Consider the following 10,656-nt stretch of genomic DNA (forward strand, 5'->3'; position numbering starts at 1 on the left):
GGCCCAAGTGTGTGTGTGTGGGGGGGGGTGCCTGGTTTTGAGGAATCCCCATCACAGTGAGATCTCAGAATGCTCTGGAAAAGCCTGTTTTGCCTGCCCTGTACCACCCAGTGCCAGATTCTCAGAAGACCACGCTCTTTATCCTAGAGAGAATTTTTCTAAAGACTGTACTTCAGGTGGGAGGAGCAAAATATCTGTGATCAATTAGGTCAAGGCAGGGTTGAGGGCAGAGTGAGGAATCACCACCTGAGAGAGAGAGAGAGAGAGAGAGAGAGAGAGAGAGAGAGAGAGAGAGTTTCTATAATAACCAAGACCTGCATTTGTTGTTAGTCTTGCACCGGGTGAAAATTCTCAGAAGAGCACCCCTTTTACCTCAGGCCACCATGTGAAGAGAGTCAGAGCCTAGTTCTGAGGAATAGGCTTCAGGTCTAGAAAACAGAGAGGGTATAGGGAGCAGGGAAGGGTTTGTTCTTAGGACTTCCTTGGATCCTGGACAGTGAGCTACCACAGCACAAGGTGAATTTAAGAACAGAAATGAGACTTAGTGTAAAGAAGCTAATTCTTGTGTCCTGCTCAGTGCTACCGATGGCAGCAAAGACAAAGCCCCCCGCCAAGCATATCCACTAGTTATTGAATATAATCATGGGAAGGAATAGGGAGCCGGGTGTGCTTTGAAGGCACCTAGTGAATACTGCTGAACACCTGGTGTGATGGTGCCAGGCAGAGCTGTTAGGGAGTCAGCACTGCTTATCTGGCTAGGATAGAACAAACCTGTACTAAGACCAGGGGCAATTAGCAAGCACTCCACAAGGTCAGTGAGAAGCGATAATTCAAGGGAAAGGATTTTAATTGGGGTCACACTGACCTCAGCTGTGCATAACTCAGCAGAGCCCTGCCACTTCACAGACCAGGACTTAGGCCTCAGTGACAGCTATTAGCAAAGGAGCAATGCCAGCCCAACTCTGCTAGGTGACGTGCCTGTTTGAGTCATGCAGGGCTTTGGTCTGACTCCTGATATAAAAAATATAGTCAAATTATGGAAGTCAAGAAGCATGTGCCACTCATAGCCAATAGTACTGGGCAGGGACATCTCCTACAAGAGGGTTTGACTTAGTTAAGTCAAAGTGAGAGTCTAGGGGGCTACGGTTAAACACTCACCTCAAATGGAGTTCCCTGAGCTAATCGAAATCTATCTCTGCTGTGGGCCCTGAAACACACAGGTATAGATTTTTAGGTATGAGCCCCTCACCCAAGTGAAACACAGGTGACTCTGGGAGTAGAAGCCTTATTCTGAGGTATGCATTTCAGGTGGGGGTGAAAAGATAAGAACCGAGATTGGTGGAGTTCAGTGGCTGAGGGTGAGCGAGGAGGCCACATTCCAGGTTGAGACTCTGAAAAGAACCCGTTCCTGCTTCTGTTACCAGCCTTGCACTGTGCAGTGAAAATCCTCAGGTGAGCACCCCCCTTTTGCCTCAGGGACTTTGTAGCCTGGTTCTGAGGCCTCTGCTTGGAGTGGGAGCAGGCAAAGGGATCTGGGCTCAGCTAGGTCAAGTTGAGGGTTAACCTGTAAGCGTGGAAACCCTAAGCAGTCCCCAGATGATATGTACCTGCCTGGGTTGTCAGCCATGTACCTGGGACACACTTGCCAGGACGCTCCACTTCCACTCTGCTGATCCACAGGGACCTTTCTACCTTAGAATTCCCGGAGTGTCAGACACTTTGTCCAGAAAGGAACACACTGGGGTTGACATGTGTCATGAGGTCCTTGCTTTGGGAGAGGCGAAGGTGAGGCCTGAGGGAGGACAGAGGGGCTTGGAGAAAATTCCTTTGAGAACTTCCTGTCAGCCCTGTGAAGGTATGGGTAGGACAACCACTGACTTCTGTCTCTGTTCTCATAGAGGGAGGGGAGGCCTGGTTCTGATGTCTGTTCTTCATGGGAAAGGAACAGAGAGAACCTGGTCCTGCTCCAGGTGAGGTCCTGAAGGCATGAGGAAACCCCAGTTCCGCAAGACTGTCTGTGACCAATCAAGATCCATCTCTGTTGTTGGTCTTGAGACCCACAGGGACTGGTTTGTAAGAATGAGTTCTCACCATCCTTTGGCCTTGATGTGACAAGGCACAGAGTAAACAGGGATGGGTGTGCAGATTGCCTAGAAATAGGGTCAGGCACCAGAGGGAGGAATGAGGGCATCCACCCCAACCCACTGGAAAAGCTCCATGCACTATACATGTTTGGAGTACATAATGATCGCATTCCTTGTAGGGACTTGATGGATGTGCAAACTTCACAATTTCCCCCTTTTCTCCTGATGTTCTTCTACTCTTTCCTCCCTATCTGAATCTCTTGGTTCCGTCTCATATGCTAAATATATCTCTTGTCTACATTTTCTTTTGTTTTTATATTTGGCTTTTTAATTTAAGAGAAACCATGCAATATTTAAGATTATGTGTCTGATTTACATTAACATTATGGGCTTGAGCTGTATACATTTTCATACAAATGACTCACATTTATCCTTTTTTATTGGACAGTAGTACTCCATATGTACATTTTCTTTATCCAGTTGCTGCTGGATATATAGGCTTTTTGGAAGATTTAGTTATTGTGAAACTTGCTGCTATAAACATGGGTATGTATCACTGTATTTTGATGTCTTTAATTTTCACAGCAAAAAAACCTAGAAGGGAAATATCTCATTAAATTTCTAGTGTTAGTTTTCTAAATCTCTGGTGGTTGTAGTTGCCTACACGCCCACTAACAAGAGTATTCTTTTATCCCCTGCAGTCTCACAAGGCATTTTTTTATCATTTGATTTCATGAGGATATCCATTCATTCTGGAGTGAGGTGAAATCTTTTCATTGGCATTTATCAAATGGCCAGAAATGTTTAATTTTTTAAATATATTCATTAGCCATATGTACTTTTTCATAAGGGAAGTTTCATTCAGTTCAGAAATCCATTTCTTAATTGGGTCTTTTAATTGAGACAAACTGTATGAATTTTTGTATATGCTAGATTCTCGCCCATTGTCTGAAGAATAGCTATCAATTTTTTCTCATTCTGTAGATTATCTCTTCACAGTGTTCATTGTTTCCTTCGCTGTGAAGATAATCTTTGATTTGATCCCATGTGACGATTCCTGGCATTCTTGTGTACCTGGATTTCTGTATATAAAGACCTTGCCTAAGCCTGTGTTGGTCAGTTTTACCTACTTTGTCTTTCTGCAGATTGTTTTAATATTTAGATATTTGATGTAGTTTGATTTTACTTTAGTGCATGGTGAGCAATGTGGCTCTAGGTTCAGTCTTCAGCATGTGGATAGCCAGTTTTCCCAGAACCATTTGTCAAAGAGGTGGTCATTCCTCTAGCAAGAGTATTTGTCCCTTGTCAAAGATAAGGTAGTTGAAGTTGCTTGGTGTTGTAGAATGTGTAACCTGAGTTCTGTTTCACTGTTCCACTCATCCCAGAAGTATGCTTTCTCTAGTAACATGATGGTTCTATTATTGTAGCTTTGTACTTTAAGATCTAGGACTGTGATACTTCCTGCCTTGAACTTGTGTCCCAGGATTGCTTTTGTTTTAGGGTCTCTTCTGGTTCCATATGAATTTTAGAATTATTTTCTATCATTCTGTGAGGAATGCTATTGGCATTTGAATTAAGGTTGCATTGCATTTGTATACTAATAGTTTTGGAAGTATGACCATTTTGACTACATTCATTCTGCCTATCCAGCCATAGTGTATCTTTCTATTTTCTGCTATGATCTTCAATATCCTTTTTCAGATTCCTGTTTCATTGTAGAGATCTTTCTCTTCTTTGGTTAGATTAATTCCTAAGCATTTTTTCCTTGATGCTATTGTGAGAGGTATTTTTCTTTCATCTCTATTTTGGTGAGATTATTACTAAGGTATAGGAATGAAATTGATTTTTAGTGTTGACTTTGTTACCTTGTACGCTACTGAATTTGATTATTCTAGCAGTGCTTTAGTGGACTTTTTGGGGTGTTCTATGTAGAGATCGTGTCATTTTCAAAAAATGAAAATTTGTGCTCTCTTCAGCAACACATATACAAAAAATGAAAATTTAATCCTTCATCTCCTATACATATGTCTTAATTTCTTTCTCTTTCCTGATTGCGCTGACTAATGTGCTGTGAATTTCACTGAACAGGAATTGTGACAGCAGCATTTTTGTCTTTCTCCTGATTTTTGAGGGAACGCTTTCTGCTTCTCCCTTTTTAATATGAATTTGGCTATTGGTTTGTCTTAGGTGGCTTTCATGCAAATGAGATGAGATTGTTTTATACTTTTTCTTCAGGGTGTTCATTGTGAATGGATATTAGAGTTTGTCAAATATTCGTTCTGTGTCTATTGAGATGATCGTATATTTTTTTTAACCTTCTGTTATGCATTGTATTATCTTTTTCTTTGGGCTTACTGAACCATCCCTTTAACTGTGAATGAATTCTACGTCATGTTGATGTATTATCCTTTTGATGATTTGTTCTGGTGTTTGCTAAAATCTTACTAAGGATTGTGCAGGTATGATTATGAAAGTGATTGCCCTGATCTTCAGTATTATGGAACCATTGAGATTTTTCCTTTAACATTTCTAATTGCTTGGATTTGGGTCTATTTTGTCCTTGTTTTTCTTAGAATGTTAGAGCTTTGACAATTTTGTTATTTTAATGAAAAAACTATTTGATTTATTCATTATTTGTTTTTTGTTTTTGTTTTTTTTTTTTTTTTAGTCTCTGCAAGGGCAGGAATAGTCAATGCCTAGGTTTTCAAATCCAGAGGAACTCAGGCTGGGTCTGATCTCTGACTACCAGGGCAAAGCCTGTGCCCTTCCCAGTTGAGTTTAACACCCCCAGGACTTCTGTTTCTAGTCTGCTCCCTATTCACAGCTATTTACATAAATGTTTCTCAAGTTTACTGTTCTTTAAGGCAGTGTAGTCCTCCAATGTAAATAAAGATCACATTTTCTTCATGTGTTGATGGCATATGGGTTGTTTATAGGGGCATGGTTTGTAGTATATAAATATTGGAAATAGTCTCTATTTTCTTTTAACTTTTTTAGTAGTAGATATTTATTTATCTTAGGAAACTTGTGCCTATACATAATATATCTAATTTTTCCCCATTGCCTCCCCTCACTTCAACATTTCTTCCCCTCCCCATGTACAAAAGCTTTGTTTTCATTTTTATCCTTCTATTCTTTCTTCTTTTTCCCTCTTTGCTTGCCCCGCTATCTTCTATTATGCCTCTTATTTACCCTTGGGGTTTCTCACACAAGCAATATTTAAACTCATGTGTCTACTTCGCTTAACATTAAGGTCTCAAGGTGCATCTGTTTTCCTACAAATGACTCAAGTTTGTCCATCTTTATGGCAGAATAGTACTCCATTATATATAAATAGCACATTTGCTTTATCCATTCATCTGTTGATGGGCATATAGGCTGTTTCCAAGATTTAGCTATTATAAATTTTGCTGCTATAAACACAAGTATGCACATACCACTATGATATGGTGCTTTTTAACTGTTTCAGGGAAATACCTAGAAGGGGAACAGCTGGGTCAAATGGAGCCTCTAATTTTAGTTTTTTGAGGTGTCTCCATACCGATTTCCATAGAGGCTGTACCAGTTTACACTCCCACCAGTACTGCAGAAGGATTCCTTTTTGCCCACATCCTCACCAACATTTTTATTGGTTGATTACTTGATGATAGCCATTATTTCTAGCGTGAGATGGAATATTGCTGTTATTTTATATTGCATTTCTCCAATGACCACTTATATTAAGCATTTTATACATTTATTTGCTGTTTGTATTTCTTCATCTGATAAATGTTTATTTCAGATGTCCATTTTTGGATTGGATTTTTAAAATTAGGTCTGATTTCTTTTTTTAAAGTTATATATTTTAGATGTTAGTCTTGTCTGAGGAGCAGCTGATAAAATTTTTCTCTCACTCTGCAGATTGTCTCTGCATTCTTAGTTTCTTTTGCTGTTCAAAACTATTTTTATTTGATCTCAGAAGTTGATTCTTTGTAATATTTCCTGTATGATTGGTTTTCTGTTCATAGTCTTTCCTACATGTATATCTTCTAGGGTTTTACCTATTCTTCTAGCAGATTAAATTTTGTATTACATTTGGATCTTTCATCTATATCAATTTTAGTTTAGAGTATGGTGAAAGATATGTGTCTAGGTTCAATTTTTGGCACGTGGAAAACCAAATTTCCCAGCACCATTAATTAAAGAGGCTTATCACTCTCAGTGAAGGTGTTTGATCCCTTTTGCAAAGATAAGATAGCTTACATAGGTCTCTTCTGGTTACATAGGAATTTTAGGGTTGTTTTTTTTCTAGTACTATGAGATATGCCATTGGTATTTTTATTAGGTTTGCATTAAATCTGTATAGGAGTTTTGGAAGTCTGGCCATTTTCACAATATTGGTTCTGCCTATTCAAGAACAAGGGATATCTTTCCATTTTCTAATGTTCAATCCTCCTTTTTCAGAATACTGTAATTTTCAATATTAGGTCTTTCATGTCCTTTGTTAGGTTGATTCCTAAGTACTTCATTTTTCTTCATGCTATTATAAAAGGTGTGGTTTCCCCAATTTCTGCCAGAGTTTTCTATTTGTGTACAGGAATGCTATTGATTTTTGAGCGTTGACATCCCTGCCAGGCTGCTGTTTGGTTATTAATTCTAAGTGTCTTTTGTTGAGTTTTGGGGGTCCTGTATATAGAGTATCATGTCATAACAAGTAATAACTTTCTTTTCTTATCTGTATCATTTTAATTTCTTGCTTTCACTAACATTTACAGAACTCTGTAGTTTTCAAATTTTAGGTCAGGTTTCAGGATTCCTGGGTATCTGCTTCATTTTTTTTTCCCTCTCTTCCTCAGTTGTGATTTTTCAAAATCTGGATTTGAATTCTTGGAGCAGCTGAATTGCTACTACTCAGCACTCTATTTTCCAGCAGTGGAGATTTGAAGGTAACATAACGCCATAAACAAAGGGACCCCATAGAGCCTGGTTCCCCCTGTTGTAAGCCTTAAGTGCCTGGTGAGGGTGGCTGTATATAAACTGCTCACAATGCTGCTGAATGGTTGCAAATGGGAAAATTCAGTGGTCAGGAACTTCTACCAGGGCGTGACCACAAGTCAGTAAAAAGAGCTACATATAGTTAGTAAATGGAGGATCCCAGTATTTAACAAGACCTAAGGTATATAACCTTCCTGAGGACTGAGGGTATCTGCAAGAGAGAAAACAGATCCCACTATCTGCCTGTTCCCCGGATCACCTTGAGAAGCTATAATTGGCATGTTCAGTTCTACCATAGACAAGGTATAGGTCTCCAATGGAGAAATCAACTCATCTCCAGAGGCCTGGGGTTGAGAGAGTGCAGGCAAAGACAGGAGGAAGATGGAGCAATTACAAAATCACCTAGGGTTTATCTTACTTATGGTCACACTTCTGAGACACAATACCTTCCACCTGTGAAATAGAAGAAAAGTTTATTTGAGCTCACAGTTTATAGTTTTTCAGTCCATTGTCAGCCAGCTCCAAGCTAGCACAGCAGATTGGAAGGGTCTGGTGAGGGGAAAGCTGCTTACCACAACTCCTTCAGGAAGTAGCGGGTGAAAGAAAGAGCTAGGAAGTAAGATATAACCTACCTTGTCACACCCACAGTGACCTTCCTCTTTCTAAAAGGCCCTACCACCTAACAGTATATCAGCTGTAAGCCTTCATAATGCATTCATCTTCTGAAGGTCCTACCTATGATCACACTGGTGAGATCCAGACTTGCATAACAGGCCTCTGCATCACGAGAGAGATGGACACAGTACTTACACTCAACAATGATGTCCCCAAGTAGGAGTGATGGCATCAGCACCTACTCACTTCTTTTGAGAATCCTGGTGATCTCAAGGAAGTGAGGGAGTTCATCTGAGATGCTGTCTTCAGGTTTATACAGCGAACTCTACCTGGTCAGGAGACATACATTTCAGTTATCTGCCAAGAATTAAGGTTAGGACTCTAAGGAATAATTTAGGGTATTTCTGACCTGAACTCAGACAGGTGTGTGGTTCTTTGACATGGAACTTGTGCTTGGTGTCATCTAGGCATGACTGATCATTGATGTTAGGCTGAGGCTGCTCACTTAGCTCTGCATCATTGGCCTCAGTGAGGTAAAGGCCTGCCTTTGTACAAGGGGGCTGGAATTGGGGTAGCAGAAGTAGATTCTCAGTGTCTATCAAGGGCCTAGATGAGGCAGAAGAAACCCACTCACCTGAACACACACAAATCTAGCATCACCTGTCCACTTTATCACCTGTAGTCAGGCCCAGGGAAAGTAGGTGGACTTGCTTTCCCCAACTTTCTGCTTGAATGTCTCACAGCCATATTGCTCTGATTTAAAGAAGATGCCCCAAGTCATTGCAGCAAGAGTCCTAGACCTGGGCTGGGGATTTAGCTCAATGGTTATGCCACCTGCCTCACAAGTACAAGGGCCTGAGTTCGATCCCCAATATCCCCCCAAAAAAGTCCTAGCCCTAACAATTTATTAAGATAAAGATGCAGAAGGTTCCCTTTCTTAGGATATATGAACCCCACTGAATTTTTCCACCTCTAGCTGTTGCTACCAGACAGCTGTAGTATGATGTATATCCCCCTTGCAAACTTCTGGTCCTTCTTGGGAAGGGAGAGACATTTTCCAAGAGTTTGCTTTAGGCCAGCAACTGTTCTGAGCTAGGGTCCAGGCCCTTCTCAAAGACAGTTGGGGTCCCTGAGTGAATAGAGAGGGGACTCTCCATCCAGAGCAGTGAGGACCTCACAGAGAACAGCCCACCCCTCCTATGCAGGCTGGGGGGTGAGGACTGTGATTTAGGTCTGCAGCCTGGAGCCTTTCATGCCTTTTACTGGAATTTCAGGAACCGGGCAGTGAAGGTCTTGGTGTGAGGCAGTGTCCTAGAGTCACCCAATAAAGGAAGCCCAGGAGTTGAGTCAAAGTGCAGGCCCTAGGGAACCACTTGACCAAAAGCAAGGATACCACCTAGTACCCAAGCTCCACATGCCATACTATCTTCCCTAGAGCCTTGTCCTCTAAAGTTCAACTTCAGCCTGAGGAGTAGCCTCACTTCATATCCCAGGGTCATAGGGACAGGTCCTGCAGGAAGACAAGAGTCTGTGAAACCCTAGAGAACCTTATAAAGAAGAGACCTACATAGGCCACTGTGGGAGACAACAAGCTTGTTGTCCTCCCATGAGAACACTAATAGTCTGCCTCTCTCCTCCAGGCTTCTGAGTCCTCAACAAATTCTTGCTGTCTTCATGGCTTCCAGTCAGGATTCATGCTGCTCGAAGTTCACAAACTTCTCTCACATCCTGCAAGATGTGCTCCTAAATCCCAAGTTATGTAAGTTGGTGCCATTTCTGCTCCACAAGTATCAAAAGAAGGAGCTGGTCACCATGAAAGAAATGCTGCACCTTGTGCCCCATGATTACCATAATGACTTCTATCTGAACTTTTGGAAACTCCGTGAATCCGTGCACCTGGGCTTTGGAATTGATATCAGGAAAGTGGATCGCTCAGGCAACACATATGAGCTGGTCCCCATTTTGGGTCTTACATTCAGTGGGATACTAGGTGGTGATGATGAAAGAATCACTATCAAAATTGATATCCTTATATTCGTCCTGTCTCTAATCTTCATAGAGGGCAACCGTATCAGTGTGGAGGTCCTAACCCAAAAAGTGAGAAGATGGGACATGTTAGCTCAGGCTGAGCATATTTATTTTGAGGAAGCCTGGAAATTCATCACCGAGGATTTAGTACGGGAACAGTACCTGATGTACCATCAGGTTCCTAATAGTGATCCTCCTCGATATGAGTTCCTGTGGGGTCCAAGGGCCCACGCTGAAACCAGCAAGATGAAACTCCTAGCTCATATAGCCCACCTCAATGAAACAGATCCCAGGGCTTACCCAGAACTGTATGAAGAGGCTTTGGAATCACAACTAGGCATAGCATCAGGGTTCCTGAGAAATAGGGGATATTGCACATATGTGTCACTGATTTTCCACCCACCGCAGAGGAGATGAGGCCCATTTTCAGTCTCTGAGGAGAGCAGGCAGTTTTCTAAGTAGTGAAGGGCCAGAGGAGGAGGTAAAATACCACATGTAACATCTTGCTGTCTCTTCTATTTGGGTTACTTGGAAATGGACAGGGGTTTTCATTGAGTTTTTGAAGTATTGTTCCTTTTGGGGGGAAAGTGAAGTAGCTTGCAAATTTATTTGAATGGTATTGACCTCAAATGTAGTTTCAATTTTGTGATGTTGGTGTTTGTGTTTTCTGATGGGAATGTGATTTTTGTGTGATTTTGATCACAAATGGAGTACCTTTTCTATTCCGAATGTCTTTCCTGTTTTAGCATACAAACAGAAACCATTCAATTTATTTATGATAAAATAGGAGTGGAATAGAAATTTCCTTGGAAATTGTAAGACATTTACATCAAGTTAGAGGAACCCTAGAAACAGTGATAAGAAGCCCAGATTTGATTTTAATTCTTTTTCCCCCATTGAGCTGTACTATTAAAATTATATTTATTGCATATAAACACCTGAATATGCTTGTGTT

The 10,656-nt window shown here is 41.1% G+C and overlaps 1 protein-coding gene across 2 annotated transcripts; it reads left to right on the plus strand.

Moving 5' to 3' along the window:
- The first annotated feature begins 1,378 nt into the window (after window positions 1-1,378).
- Window positions 1,379-10,296, plus strand: LOC104848088 (melanoma-associated antigen 10). Of its 2 annotated transcripts, XM_010603837.1 has the most exons (3): window positions 1,379-1,452; window positions 6,920-7,009; window positions 9,314-10,296. In XM_010603837.1, exon 3 carries the CDS (start codon window positions 9,348-9,350, stop codon window positions 10,116-10,118), a length of 771 nt encoding a protein of 256 aa, XP_010602139.1. In that variant the 5' UTR covers window positions 1,379-1,452; window positions 6,920-7,009; window positions 9,314-9,347; the 3' UTR covers window positions 10,119-10,296. The 2 variants fall into 2 exon arrangements, with proteins under 2 accessions (XP_010602139.1, XP_010602129.1); XM_010603827.1 differs by lacking the exon at window positions 1,379-1,452 and having other exon boundaries at window positions 6,919-7,009.
- The last annotated feature ends 360 nt before the right edge of the window (window positions 10,297-10,656 follow it).

This window comes from Fukomys damarensis, unplaced genomic scaffold (assembly GCF_012274545.1).
Source record: "Fukomys damarensis isolate Sample0158 unplaced genomic scaffold, DMR_v1.0_HiC HiC_scaffold_39, whole genome shotgun sequence".
Classification (NCBI taxonomy): domain Eukaryota; kingdom Metazoa; phylum Chordata; class Mammalia; order Rodentia; family Bathyergidae; genus Fukomys; species Fukomys damarensis.